This window comes from Schistocerca nitens, chromosome 10 (assembly GCF_023898315.1).
Source record: "Schistocerca nitens isolate TAMUIC-IGC-003100 chromosome 10, iqSchNite1.1, whole genome shotgun sequence".
Lineage (NCBI taxonomy): Eukaryota > Metazoa > Arthropoda > Insecta > Orthoptera > Acrididae > Schistocerca > Schistocerca nitens.
Window position 1 is genome coordinate 62,580,458 of NC_064623.1, and position 15,624 is coordinate 62,596,081.

Sequence of the window (15,624 nt, forward strand, 5' to 3'; positions counted from 1 at the left end):
CGAGGGATTGGCCATCGAAGAACAGGTCCAGATAGGGATAGGCTGTACGGCGACGGCAGAAATGCATGACACATGATTCAGCCACCAAAAACTGAAAGCCATGGAAGAGAGCCCAAGATTGCACACGGTAGATTGCCCCCTGTAATGGCATTCTGCAGCGCCCACGACGGAGGAAGCGACGTAGATACAAAAATCGTCAGCATAAAAAGAGGGAGACAGTGTCGGCCCGGCAGTCACCACCAGTCTATTAATGGCGATGAGAAAGAGAGGTATGCTCAGCACGGAACCCCATTTTCTTGCTGATGGGGGAAGTGCTGTAGGAGGATCCAGAAAGAGCGACAAGAAAGAAAGTTACAGACAAAAATGGGCAGAGTGCCACAAAGGCCCCATTTGTGAAGGGTGGTGAGGATGTAGTGGCGCCAGGTGGTGTCGTAGGCTTTATGCAGGTCAAAGAAGACTGCAATGAGGTGTTTCCGATGGGCAAAAGCCGACCAGATAGCAGACTCCATGTGTACAAAATTATCCACCGTAGAGCGGCCACAGCGAAAACCACCTTCAGTCAATGACAAAAAGTCACAGGATTCAAGGATCTAAAACAGCTGCCGACTCACCAGGTGTTCAAGGAGCTAGCAGAGACTGTTGTGTTGGGACAAAGAGCGAGGGGAAGAAGGGATGGCTGAAACAGCTGCAGAAAGAATGGCGGCAGTCAAAGTCTGTGTAGACTCATCAATACTACTGTGTGGGAGTACAGGAAGGGTTGGTAACAGAGGAGGAGGCAACCCAATCAGCTTTAGAGAAGGCCCACCTGGGAGGGTGATAGAGTGAGATATACTGAAGGAAGGTCAAAACAATCGGGTAATGATTGCTGTCAAATAAGTCATTGTGGACACCTCACTGAATGGAGGGAAGAAGGCTGGGACTGCACCCAACTGAATGGAGGGAAGAAGGCCAGGGCTGCTGTGTGCCACACTAAAGTGTGTGGGAGCACCGGTGTTTAGGAGACAGAGGACAAGCCCTGCCAGAACAGCTTCAATTGTCCTGCCCAGGGTAGTAGATGTGTGACTACCCCAAAGAGGGTTGTGGGCATTTTAAGTCCCCTATAAGCAGGAAGGGAGAAGGGAGTTGTTAAAGAAGGGCTGTCAGGGCAAGGGATGTAGGTGGCCTGTCAGGTGGGAGGTAGAGATTACAGATTGTGATTGGAGTGGCCAGATGGACCCTGACAGCAACTGCTTCCAGAGTGGTATGGAGGGGAACCCATTTACTAACAATGTCCTTGCAGACCAAGGTGCAAACACCACCAGAAGCCCACAAGGGGCCAATTCGTTTTCATTGAACCCACGAAGGGTGGGCGAGTAAGAATTGACAAAATGGGTCTCCTAGAGAGCAATGCATGCTGCAGAGAATGTTGTTGTTGTTGTTGTTGTTATTGTGGTCTTCAGTCCTGAGACTGGTTTGATGCAGCTCTCCATGCTACTCTATCTTGTGCAAGCTTCGTCATCTCCCAGTACCTACTGCAACCTACATCCTTCTGAATCTGCTTAGTGTATTCATCTCTTGGTCTCCCTCTACGATTTTTACCTTCCACGCTGCCCTCCAATACTAAATGGGTGATCCCTTGATGCCTCAGAACATGTCCTACCAACCAAGCTCTTCTTCCAGTCAAGTTGTGCCACAAACTCCTCTTTTCCCCAATTCTATTCAATACCTCCTCATTAGTTATGTGATCTACCCATCTAATCTTCAGCATTCTTCTGCAGTACCACATTTCGAAAGCTTCTATTCTCTTCTTGTCCAAACTAGTTATCGTCCATGTTTCACTTCCATACATGGCTACACTCCATACAAAGACTTTCATAAACGAATTCCTGATGCTTAAATCTATACTCGACGTTAACAAATTTCTCTTATTCAGAAACGCTTTCCTTGCCACTGCCAGTCTTACATTTTATATCCTCTCTACTTAGACCATTATCAGTTATTTTGCTCCCCAAATAGCAAAACTCCTTTACTACATCAAGTGTCTTATTTCCTAATCTAATTCCCTCAGCATCACCCGATTTAATTCGACTACATTCCATTATCCTCGTTTTGCTTTTGTTGATGTTCATCTTATACCCTCCTTTCAAGAAAATGTCCATTCCGTTTAACTGCTCTTCCAAGTCCTTTGCTGTCTCTGACAGAATTACAATGTCATTGGCAAACCTCAAAGTTTTTATTTCTTCTCCATGGGTTTTAACACCTACTCCGAATTTTTCTTTTGTTTCCTTCACTGCTTGCTCAATATAGAGATTGAATAACATCGGGGAGAGGCTACAACCCTGTATCACTCCCTTCCCAACCACTGCTTCCCTTTGATGTCCCTCGACCCTTGTAACTGCCATCTGGTTTCTGTACAAATTGTAAATAGCTTTTCGCTCCCTGTATTTTACCCCCCGCCACCTTCAGAATTTGAAAGAGAGTATTCCAGTCAACATTGTCAAAAGCTTTCTCTAAGTCTACAAATGCTAGAAACGCAAGTTTGACTTTCATTAATCTAGCTTCTAAGATAAGTCGTAGGGTCAGTATTGCCTCACATGTCCCAATATTTCTATGGAATCCAAACTGATCTTCCCCGAGGTCGGCTTCTACTAGTTTTTCCATTCGTCTGTGAAGAATTCGCGTTAGTATTTTGCAGCCATGACTTATTAAACTGATATTTCGGTAATTTTCACATCTTTGGGATTGGAATTATTATATTCTTCTTGAAGTCTGAGGGTATTTCACCTGTCTCATATATCTTGCTCACCAGATGGTAGAGTTTTGTCAGGACTGGCTCTCCCAAGGCCGTCAGTAGTTCCAATGGAATGTCTACTCCCGGGGCCTTGTTTCGACTCAGGTCTTTCAGTGCTCTATCAAACTCTTCGCTCAGTATCATATCTCCCATTTCATCTTCATCTACATCCTCTTCCATTTCCATAATATTGTCCTCGAGTACATCGCCCTTGTATAGTCCCTCTATATACTCCTTCCACCTTTCTGCTTTCCCTTCTTTGCTTAGAACTGGGTTGCCATCTGAGCTCTTGATGTTCATACAAGTGGTTCTCTTTTCTCCAATGGTCTCTTTAATTTTCCTGTAGGCAGTATCTATCTTACCCCTAGTGAGATAAGCCTCTACATCCTTACATTTGTCCTCTAGCCATCCCTGCTTAGCCATTTTGCACTTCCTGTTGATCTCATTTTTGAGATGTTTGTATTCCTTTTTGCCTGCTTCATTTATTGCATTTTTATATTTTCTCCTTTCATCAATTAAATTCAATATTTCTTCTGTTACCCAAGGATTTCTATTAGCCCTCGTCTTTTTACCTACTTGATCCTCTGCTGCCTTCACTACTCCATCCCTCAAAGCTACCCATTCTTCTTCTACTGCATTTCTTTCCCCCATTCCTGTCAATTGTTCCCTTATCCTCTCCCTGAAACTCTGTACAACCTCTGGTTCTTTCAGTTTATCCAGGTCCCATCTCCTTAAATTCCCACCTTTTTGTAGTTTCTTCAGTTTTAATCTACAGTTCATAACCAATAGATTGTGGTCAGAGTCCACATCTGCCCCTGGAAATGTCTTAAAATTTAAAATCTGGTTCCTAAATGTCTGTCTTACCATTATATGATCTATCTGAAACCTGTCAGTATCTCCAGGCTTCTTCCATGTATACAACCTTCTTTTATGATTCTTGAACCAAGTGTTAGCTATGATTAAGTTGTGCTCTGTGCAAAATTCTACCAGGCGGCTTCCTCTTTCATTTCTTACCCCCAATCCATATTCACCTACTACGTTTCCTTCTCTCCCTTTTTCTACTGACGAATTCCAGGCACCCATGACTATTAAATTTTCGTCTCCCTTCACTATCTGAATAATTTCTTTGATTTCATCATACATTTCTTCAATTTCTTTGTCATCTGCAGAGCTAGTTGGCATATAAACTTGTACTACCGTGGTAGGCGTGAGCTTCGTATCTATTTTGGCCACAATAATGCATTCACTGCGCTGTTTGTAGTAGCTTACCTGCATTCCTATTTTTCTATTCATTATTAAACCTACTCCTGCATTACCCCTATTTGATTTTGTGTTTATAACCCTGTAGTCACCCGACCAGAAGTCTTGTTCCTCCTGCCACCGAACTTCACTAATTCCCACTATATCGAACTTTAACCTATCCATTTCCATTTTTAAATTTTCTAACCTACCTGCCAGATTAAGGGATCTGACATTCCACGCTCCAATCCGTAGAACGCCAGGTTTCTCTCCTGATAACGACGTCCTCTTGAGTAACCCCCGCCCGGAGATCCGAATGGGGGACTATTTTACCTCCAGAATATTTTACCCAAGAGGACGCCCATTTAAACATACAGTGAAGCTGCATGCCCTCGGGAAAAATTACGGCTGCAGTTTCTCCTTGCTTTCAGCCGTTCGCAGTACCAGCACAGCAAGGCCGTTTTTGTTAGCGTTACAAGGCCTGATCAGTCAATCATCCAGACTGTTGCCCCTGCAACTACTGAAAAGGCTGCTGCCCCTCTTCATGAACCACACGTTTGTCTGGCCTCTCAACAGATACCCTCCGTTGTGGTTGCACCTACAGTACGGCTATCTGTATCATTGAGGCACGCAAGCCTCTCCACCAACGGCAAGGTCCATGGTTCATGAGGATGTACTGGAGGGCAGCGTGGAGGGTAAAAATCGTAGAGGGAGACCAAGAGATGAATACACTAAGCAGATTCAGAATGATGTAGACTGCAGTAGGTACTGGGAGATGAAGAAGCTTGCACAGGGTAGAGTAGCAAAAAAGTCTCAGGACTGAAGACAACAACAACAACAACAACAACAACAACAACAAGATGGACGGCCGGGCAGAAGAGTATACAAAGCTCTCATAACCCAGCTTTGATTGGACAATGGACCAATATATACGAAGCAGGACCATTCAATCTGCTCCCCATGACGTACCGCTGAGAACATGGAGGACATTTAGAGAACGGGTACAATGAGCAGCCAAGTAAGACATGTGGAGCTCAGCGAAGTTTCCTGTCAAATGTAAGACCTAAAAATTTTGTTGTCTCCACGGATGGGAGAGCAATGGGACCGAGATGTAAGGATGGTGGAAGAAACTGTTTGTAACGCCAGAAGTTCATACAGACCGCTTTCTCACGAGAAAAATGGAAACCGTTAGCAACACTGCAGGAATATAGACAATCTAGATAAAGCTGAGGACAGCAGAGTGCCATGCTCAAAATGGACCCCTGGGGCACCCCATTCTCCTGGCGAAAGGCATCTGACAAAACAGAACCCACATGTAGCTTGAACATTCGATCCATTAAAAATGCATTAATAAAAAGAGGAAGGCGACCGCGAAGGCCCCTAGTGTGCATGGTGCAGAGAATGCCCACCCTCCAACAGGTGTTGTAAGCCTTCTCCAAATCGAAGAACACAGCCACCATCTGGCGCTTACACAAAAAGTTGTTCATAATGAAGGTCGACAAGGTAACTAGGTGGTCAACAGCAGAGGGTGCCTATGAAAGCCACATTGGACATTGGTAAGGAGGCGTCAAGATTCAAGGAGTCAAACCAATCGTGAATTTACCATGCGCTCCATCACCTTGCAGACACTGCTGGTAAGGGAGATGGGGCGATAACTGGAAGAAGGTGTTTGTCCTTTCCTGGTTTCTTCACGCCAGCATGTGGGGACATGACCTTCAGTCCAGTCCAGATGCAATTATAGGCGCGAAGAAGAAAGCCTTTACCAGCAGGAGAAAGGTTCTTCAGCAACTGAAAATGGATACCATCAGGCCCCGGAGCAGAGGATCGGTTCTGTGTGAGTGCACTTTCGAGTTCTCGCACGGTGAAGGTGGCATTGTAACTTTCATGATTCAAAGACTGGAAAGAAGGTGGCCGTGCCTCCTCTGCTTGTTTTCGGGGGAGGAAGGCAGGGTGGTAATGGGCAGACCTTGAAACCTCCGCGAAAAAGCGGCTGAAGGCATCCGAGACATCCTCAAGATCCACAAGGACTTCATTCGCTACAGTCAAGCCAGAAATCGGGGAGTGGACCTTGGTGCCAGATAGCCGGGGCAGGCCACCCCAGACAACCGAAGGAGGAGTAAAACTGTTGAATGAGCTGGTGAAATCCACCCAGCAAGCCTTTTTGCTTTCTTTGATAACACGACAACATTGTGCACAGAGTCGTTTGTAACTGATACAGTTCGCCATCGTAGGGTGGCGTTGAAAGGTGTGTAAAGCACGTCGCCGAGCACGAATAGCGTCGCTGCATGCTGTAGTCCACCAGGGGACTGAGACTCTATGTGGAGAAGAGGAAGTATGAGGGATGGAATATTCAGCAGCAGTGAGAATAACGTCCGTGAGGTATGCGACATGACTCGCAGCTGGAGAAGTTTTGATCATGGAAGGTCGCCAGGGAGGTCAAAAGCCCCCAGTCGGCTATCAAGATGTTCCAGCTAGTGGAACATGGAGAAGGGGTGTGATGCAGGAGATGGATTACGCAGGGGAAATGGTCGCTCGAGTATGTGTCAGACAGAGCACACCACTCGAACCGACGTGCAAGTTGGATAGTGGATATTGAGAGGTCCAAGTGAAAATAGGTATGCATTGCGTCCGAAAGGAAGGTAGGTAGGTGCACCAGTATTTAAGCAGACTAGATTGAGGGGGTTGAAAAGGTCTGCTAAGAGGGAGCCTCTCTGGCAGGAGACTGGAGAGCCCCAAAGGGGATGGTGGGCATTAAAGTCTCCAATCAACAAAAATGGTGTAGGAAGCTGAGCAATCAGTTTTATCACTTCTGCCCTAGTAAAGGCAGATGATGATGGAGTGTAAACGGTACAAATGGAAAATGTGAAAGTGGGAAAAGTAATTCGGACGGCAACTGCCTGCAGATCTGTGTGCAATGTGATTGGATCGTAGTAGACATCATCCCGAACCAGCAACATGACCCCTCCATGAGCCGGAAGACCTGCCACAGGGGGGTAGGTCAAAATGCACGGAGGTATAGTGTGCCAGGTCAATACGATCGCATGGGCCTAACTTTGTTTCTTGGAGACCTATGACAAGCGGGCAGTGCATTCGAAGGAGCAATTTTAGTTCTTCTCGGGTGGACCGAATGCCGCAAACATTCCATTGAAGAAGTGCCATTATGAAAAGAAAAAGAAAAAGAAGAAACAAGAAAGGGTCACCTCGATGGCCACTGAGGACCTGGCTTTGAGGGAGCACTGCTGCTGCAAGCAATAGGTGGTGGGTCATGGTCCATCAACTCGATAGTTGCGTCTGCCACCTTCCTGAGCTGGTCAGGAGGTGCAGCTTCCTCCGCCGGTGAAAGGCCAGATGATCGGCTACCAGCAGTGAGGCCTGGCGAAACTGAAGATGGCCAGGGATGGCAACCGCTGGGTGGCGCAGGAGAAGAAATGTGCCTTGGCGAAGATGAGCTTTCTTTGAAGAATTACGTTTTGTCGAAACAACTGTTGATGGCTGTGAAGTTTGTGTACGCAAGAAATCTTCGCATGTCGGTTCTTTTTTAAAGATCCGAGCATCTGATTGAGAGGTCCTCGTCTTAGCAGTAGCAGATGATGGTGTTTGAGCTTAGGGTTGGTGGGAGGAACAGGAGATGTTGATTGGGTGATCTTAGCACTGGCCGATCTGACAACCAAATCGCTAAATGTTAGATCGCATGTCTGTGTAGCTACCTCCCTGGTAGGCCGAGGAGAGGCGAGAACGGTACTGTATTTGCCTGCCGGAAGCACAGCGGGCTTTCTGCTATTGAATAACATATGAGCAGCCGAGGTCGACACCTTCTCTTTCACTTGAAGTCCCTGTATACTTTTCTCATCTTTGTAGACGGAGCAGACGTGAGAGGAGGCAGCATGGTCGCCCATACAGTTCATGCAACAAGTGGACGGAGGTGGACAGGCAACCTCATGGGCGTCCCTGCCACATGTAATGCATTTTGCCGCACTTGAACAAGACTGCCGTGTATGGTTAAACCGCTGACATTGGTAACACCTTGTAGGCTGGGTACATACGGTCAAACAGAAATGATCTCATAACCCGCTTCAATTCGTGAAGGCAATTGCACATTGTCGAATGTCAGGAATATGGTTTGGGTCAGTACGTGGTCCTTGTCGACCCTTTTCACGACCCGATGGACGGCCATCACTCCCTGATCAGAGAGGAAAGACAGAATCTCCTCATCAGTTAGTCTGTCGAGTGACCTTGTATACACCACGCCACGCGACGAATTCAAGGTGCGGTGGGTCTCCACCCGTACAGGAAATATGTGTAAGAGAGTGGCTCGAAGTAATTTTTGGGCCTGGAAGGCGCTCTCTCTCTCTCCAACAGCAAGGTACCGTTGCACAACCGAGTACAAGATTTCACTGGTCCTGCAATCGCATCTACATGCTTCTGAATGAGAAAAGGGTTGACTGTTGAGAAATCGTGACCGTCAGATCTTGTGACAACAAGAAACTTCGGTGCTGGAGGTAGAATTTTCAGAACAGGAGTTTCATCTAGCTTTCTTTTTGGGGGCAGAAGACAGGGAGGAGGAGGAGGAGGAGGAGGAGGAGGAGGAGGAAGAAGAAGAAGAAGAAGAAGAAGAAGAGAAATCCATTGCGGATGAATCCCCCATGATTGCCAGCGTCTCCGATGGCGCGCTCCTTCCTTCTGGAGGCCCTCTCAGAGGGCACTCCCGCCTTAGGTGATTGGTCACACCTCCCGAGAAACGGACGGAGGGACCAACCGGCACGTGCGGAAGGTAACAGCTCAGGCAATCACCCCTCCCTGGGCCTGGCCTTTACCAGGGGGGGTATGTGCTTGCCTTACCTTGTCTACCCAGGGCGGGGAATTACGCATTACCCCATGACAGGCTACGCGTGCAAACGCGTGGGTCGGCCTTCAGACATGCACAGGGAGGAAAGGAGAGAAAAGAGAGAGAGAGGGATAGAAGAAAGAATCTCAAATGCCAAAGCGGAGAATAAGACACGGAAAAGAAGACAAGGAGAATAGGGCAAGGAGAATGAGGCAGAGATAGAAGTAAGGGCATGAAAGCAAGGAGAAGAGTGAACGTAGGGAAAGACCAATAGAGGAAGAAAGCGTGAGGTCGGAGAAAAACAAAGGAAACAGGATCCTGGAGTTTTCAAACATCCGTCTCCGGACGAAGGCTTGATACATTACTCCCAAGAAGAGGGAGTGTGAAGGGGTGGTAAAGGGGGAGGGGGAAGGATGGGGGATGAGGAGGGATGGGGAAGTGGGGTAAGGCAGCCCAGAAAGGAAGGAGAACTGCACTAGCTCAGGGCCCCGTGCTCGCCATGCACGTATCCACAAAAGCGTTGTGGACCCCCTGGGGGGTCTGAACCTAAGGTTTGATAAGCATGCATCACTGTGGTGTGGTGGGCAGGAAAATAAAAATTTGAGTCTGATGGAACGCGTGTCTAGATGGCTGAAGCAGTTACAGCAACTGTTTTAGAAAAGCGGAGCATCCACGTTTGCCAGACTGGCACAAATTTTCAACTCTTGCTGTTGCACAAATGCAATGCCCTGTGTGGTGGGAAGCCATTATTTCCTTCTTATCTCTTTCCCACTAAGTTTGCTTTTCATTCCTATCACACCAATTATTCACGTATTGCCTCGTAGTCAACCAAGTTTCAAGCCTTGACTCTACATACCAAGATAATTTGTAGGAGAGCTACTAAGTTACGCTTTTAATTTTTTTCTGTATTGGAACGGATTCCCAATAACTTGCACTCTGTTACATTGGAGCTTGTTGAATATCTCAGCACTGGAAAATGTAACTTTACTCTGAACCACAGACAAGGAGATGAAGTTGACACAAAATTATTTTTGTGTCTTGTATTTTGACCACAAGAACTGCAGTCTGACAAACTAAAATGAACACCATTAAGGAGTAAACGGATTGGGGAGTGGGTACGAGTTCTGCGATCTTCAGAAGGTCTCCTGCAAACTGAACTCTTCTACATTACACAGGACTCTTACTGCTGTCTCCTGCTAAGTAAACAATTGATTCAGATCAGAGCCACTGTCCCAGAAGGTAATTCCACGAGACAATTGAGCAGAATTATGCAAGACAAGCCAATACACTTGTCTTGGGTCAACACAATGAGGGCTCCTTCTAAGGGCAAATCACAACAAATTCATCTTCTCGAATAGTTTATCAATGTACTGACTGTTATTTTAACTAGCTAGCCAACTGGATGCCAAGGAATTTTAAACACTATTTTTCAATAATTGTATGACCATTAATAGCTATTTCTGGTGCCGGCAAATATGTTGTTATTTATTTCAAATAATAATGTAATATGAGCATTGCCGATATTAACAGCACCATATACAGGTTAATGTATATGCTTACTCCATTTTTTCATACTTGCAGGATCTGAAAAACTTCCTATCACTGTCACACATGAACTATGAAACAACGTGAGTTATCAGTGACAGAATCCCCCGTAGCATTTTCTTCTTCAAATTACAATATTGCGTGTTCAGTTCTCACTGAAAGGAAAAGCATAAGGGTGTATACGTGGACAAGGAAAAAAAAAATACCGGATTTCCCGGTTAAAAATACCCTTTCCCCCAGGTGAAAATACCGTTTTTCATGTTAAGTGACCGTATACTTTTTCTCAGAAATGTAAAACTTATCAACCATTGAATCATTATGGTTTTATGCACCAGTGTAGAATTTCCCGGCACTTTACTAAACGAAACTTAGGGGAAAGAAACATTTTCGAAAGATCTGTGATGAGCAGCAACATGTAGGCTGCATATTTTCGTATGACAAAAGTATAAATTCGAATTCCACGAAACATCGCATGTTACTTTCCGAAGCATTGAAATCTAGATTAGGATGTGCAGCCAGTCATAGCTCATGTCACGTGATCTCACCACCCAATGATTGATATTCAGAGCATACGACATGATGTAGTCAGCCAATAGCAACATCATTGTTCAGTAGCATGACCACACAAATAGGAAAAGTTAATGGTTTAAATTATTATACACGATGTAGAAGAAAAGCAAAGCTTTCACATATAATATTGGTCTCCAAGATTAATAAGCTGCAAGAAAATGCAAGTTTTCACATATAATGTTCATCTTTTTTTGCACCTGTTACACTTTAAGACATATCACACAAATGTGCCAGCAAAATTTTTAATAACGACATAAATGTCTGATTATCTGGGCTTGAAATTCCTCACAACGAGTTGATTTTTAAACGAGAGTCAAACGCTCTGCGATTTAAGAAATTCATCGTACATTCTCGCACATAGTTCATCTTGCGTAAAAGGAAATTTACTTCGAAAGTAACGCTTTCCAAACCACCATTCGCAATATTTTCCCACAACTGTTAGAAATATGTTTGTTTCAGCAGTTGCCACAGAGCGGCAGATAATAGGTGCCACCACGCTTGCACAGCTACGACGACGTGGGAAACCAGTATGTTCATGTGTGTAAAACATTAAAATATCATATCATAAAAGAAACAAGACATCAGAGGATACTCCAAGAGCATTGGAATTCCGTGACACATACTAAATTGCATAATTTGGCTTAAAGTGCACATTCGTATGTCCAGATTCGGATGTAAACTTTCTTGGAGTACCAGTACTGTATTATCTCATGTTTGGTTCTTTATTATGGCATAATGCCATATGTGCTAGAAGATGAAAACATGCACTTGAAATGCTGCAAACAGTTGAAACTAGCCAATGGTGTGGAATTAAACAGTTTGTTTCAAATAAATGGACTGGCTCAGCGGAAAAGATTAATAAAAGCCAAACCTTTTTAGCAAACCGACAAAAATAAGTTCACTGCTCTGCAAGGCAATTAATGCTTGACTGTGAGAAAGGTGAATAAAATACAAACTGGAACTAATAACCTACTTTAGCCTTCCGTAATTATGTGAATGTATTTTAATTCACTTGATAGCTCCTGGCCACAGAAATCTGTTTTGTTTTCATGTGACATGAGAGCAATAAGCAAAGAGGAAACAGCAAAACCATTAAACGGAAGTACGGGGCAAGTGGAGCTACCCACCTCCCCGCTACAACGCAGACTGCCCTGTGTATCAGTCCCGGATCTACGATAATCGAACATGCATGCTTGAAATCTTTGAGACAAGAATACTATGCAGTCAGCTACAGATGATTCTGTTAGTGTAAGCTCGAAGTGATTCACAGATTATACACAACAGAGCCCAGAAACTTTCAGTCATTTTTCTTGGATGTCTTTGAGAAGTGTCTCAAACAGCTTCATAAAATTGATATCTGAGCACTGAGCTTCAAAATCTGTGTAACTATGAAGATGAATTCATGACTATTTCTTTGAACCATCTGTAAGCCAGTTTGTTGTCATCTAAATCATATCTCTCGTGACTGGATTTGGCGCTGTCGCGTTCCAAGTCGTGAAATCTGAAGTTATAGTGAAACATTAAGTAATAAGCAGCAACTTTCACTTTATGTCTGACTTTTTTTTATTGGAAACTAACAACAGTCTATAATAACTAGCAGTATTTCAGGAGCTATATGTAACACTCACTCAAGGAAGCAACTTTTATTCTGAGCTTTACATTTTAACTAACATGACGCGTGACACTTCTGACAACTCTGTTTCAACTTAACAACAACACGTGTCAAATTCATCTGGTTTTTCCAACAAAAACCATACTGTATGAACTGTATTGCTTAAACTCACCACAACTTTGTACCAAGTACAACTGTTGGGAACTAACTTCCGCCTATGGCCAGAGGCATTTGATGAAGGTGAATTGCGACCTGATCTTCTGCCCCTTCCACTGCCACTGCTGTGTGAGCGTCCCCCCCTTCCGCTGTATGGATTGCTGAAGTACACAAAAACAAAAATAATATTAGACTCAACAATTTTATTTTGAAAATAAAACTTAATATATTTAAAGAGGTATACAGGTTTTCGATAATTACTTACAAGCGATCATAAGATCTTGATCCGCTGGTGCTTGCACCTGACATATCAACATCGTCATCCATAACGGATCGCAGCAACTCCCAGCTCTTGTTTCGCCTTTTTGAGCGGTTGGGGGGCTTGAAAGATACCCTTCTTGGAGGATCGATAACACGGTCATCATGTTCTGTTGACAATTAAAAAGGAAGAAAAATAAGACAAACAAAACTGTTTCTTTTGATTATATTTTACACATTCAGACACACTTCACTTAGACAACTGACAGTGGGGTCATTCCATGCCAAGTGGTGTAGAGGTTTCTGCAAGAACATCGACTTGATGGAATTTTATATGAACAATCACACATGTTCTGAACAAACATGGATAAAGTTTCACAATCATTAATTCAATACTTCTGGAGATACAGTCATGTGTTTGTCCCCATAGTGCAGCTATCAACAGTGGACCCATGAGTTTTCAGAGATTTTGAGACATATCTCCGCTAATATTTTCTTGACAGAAACAAACCAGGATCATCACTGTGCAACATTTTGCACTCTCTTAAGCGAAATAATAAGAAATGATTTCCTGAGAGTTGCATATTGATAATTTGAAGCAGACGGCCGAAAAAAATGTGAAGTTTAATTTTTTATATCTATTGAAGTAACTGCTGGATAAACATGAAACTTTGCACACAATAACTTACCAATACAAGATCTTCACATATAAAATTTCATTTAACTTCTGCAAACTCTTTTAAACCATTTTCATTAGAAAGCCCATGTTCTAAACTACCTAAAAAAACCATTTGGTTTTGTAGTGCAACCATATAAGGCCCTAAAAAATGACAAGGTGGAGATGTATTGAAAATGGGCCCATATTACATTGGTACTCAAATCTGACTTGTTTTATGTTCTACGATTGTTTAGTACTCCCTGTGGAAGGCAATACCAAAAGTTTTGATGACCAGAAAGTGAGAGTAACTCTAAAAACTTAAAAAAGAAGTGTCTTGTCACAACTCATCGTGACACATTCAGTCAGGTTTCTCCGATAGCTATAGAATCAAACTGTTTATAAACTCCACAATCTAACTGCACATTACCAAGGCAGTGGCAATCACAGCAGTAAAATTGCTGCGTAACAGCGAGAGCACACATTGTATAAATAGCCCGCACATTTCACACCAAGTAACTTTCGGTAAATTTTGGTGAAGTTCACAGCAGTCTTCCTGACATTTTCTGGAATGGATTCATGTTGTAGATAATGATTAGCATGAGTTTTTATTGTGTAATGCTACTGGTGTGCTACTTTAATTCTGGTTTAAGGTGTAGCATATAGTTTACACTTAATGTGGAACATTAGTGTACACAGAAAAAATTGTACAGGGTGTACATAAAGTCCAGGAACACTTTCAATTATTTATTGCACAAGAACCGAACATTGTACAGATATCAAACACATGTCATTTTGAAGAGAAACCCAGAAAGTTTTTTTCATGTATACCACCACAACGTAGTTTGGTAATTTGCCGATAGTCAGTGCTAGTCGCAAACACAGTGAGTTCAGGTGCGGAGCGAGCTTTCCGTGTGTTGGAGTTCGACAAAAACAAGTGTCTGACAGCTGTTCAACAGATGTTTAGAACCAAGTACAGTAAGAAGCCACCAACAAGGAAGGCCATTTACCACTGGCACAACAAATTTGTTACGATGGGTTGCTTGTGCCTGGCAAAGAGAAGTGGGCGTCCCAGGATGAGTGAAGTGAATGTGGAGCTCGTATGAGAGACATTCATTAGGAGTCCAAAGAAATCTGTGCGCCTGCATCCCGTGAACTCTAAATGGCTCCAATGACTCTGTGAAAAGTCCTGCGACAGAAGCTGTCTACGAAACCATTCACATTGGAGCTAGTGCAGAAGCTAAATGATGACAACAAAGACAAGTGTTTTGACTTTTGTTCACAGTTCCTCATTCAAGAGGCATAACTGTCGAATCTGGGATACAAAGCACCCACATGAATGCATTGAATTTGAGGATGATTCCCCAAAGGTAAATGTTTTTTGTGCCTTGTCACGTCAAAAACTGTATGGAGCATTTTTCTTCGGCGAGAGCACAGTCACTGGATATTCCTACTTGGACATGTTGCAGCAATACCTTACTGACGTCTGACGTCTATAAAAACAAAGGACTATTTACTTGCAGTTTTTTTTTTTTTTTTTTTGCTCAAACTCATTTCCTAGTCATCAGGACTTTTGATGTTATGTTCCACAGAGAGTACTAAACAACTACAGATCATAATACAAGGTGTCAGAATTTGAATACCATTGGAATATGGGCCCCATTTTCAATATACCTCCACCTTGTCACTCCTTCTACGGTCTTATACACTCACATCACAAAACCAAATACAGGTTTGTAGGTGGTTTAGTACATTCTAATGAAAACAGTTTAAAAAGAGTTTGTAGAAGACTTTTTTTTAAAAAAACAAGTAGGTCAGGAACAGGTATTTTTGGCCTTTTTTTAAAAAAACTGGCAACTCTGCCCTTAACTGGTGAACTACTGCATATCACTAGGAGAATGAAACTATATATTCTAGGACTGTGTGTGTGTGTGTGTGTGTGTGTGTGTGTGTGTTTTGGGATTTTATGGGCGCTCAACAGCAAGGTTATCATC

General features: G+C 43.5%; 1 protein-coding gene across 1 annotated transcript in view; it reads right to left on the reverse strand.

Annotated features, from left to right (window-relative positions):
- Positions 1-15,624, reverse strand: part of LOC126210098 (nuclear RNA export factor 1-like) — a 136,754-nt gene that overhangs the window by 106,207 nt on the left and 14,923 nt on the right. The window contains exons 2-3 of the mRNA XM_049939234.1: positions 12,983-13,145; positions 12,734-12,878 (exon numbers count right to left, since the gene is read on the reverse strand). Coding sequence (XP_049795191.1) covers positions 12,734-12,878; positions 12,983-13,145 — 308 coding nt within the window. The remainder of the gene's footprint in view (positions 1-12,733; positions 12,879-12,982; positions 13,146-15,624) is intronic.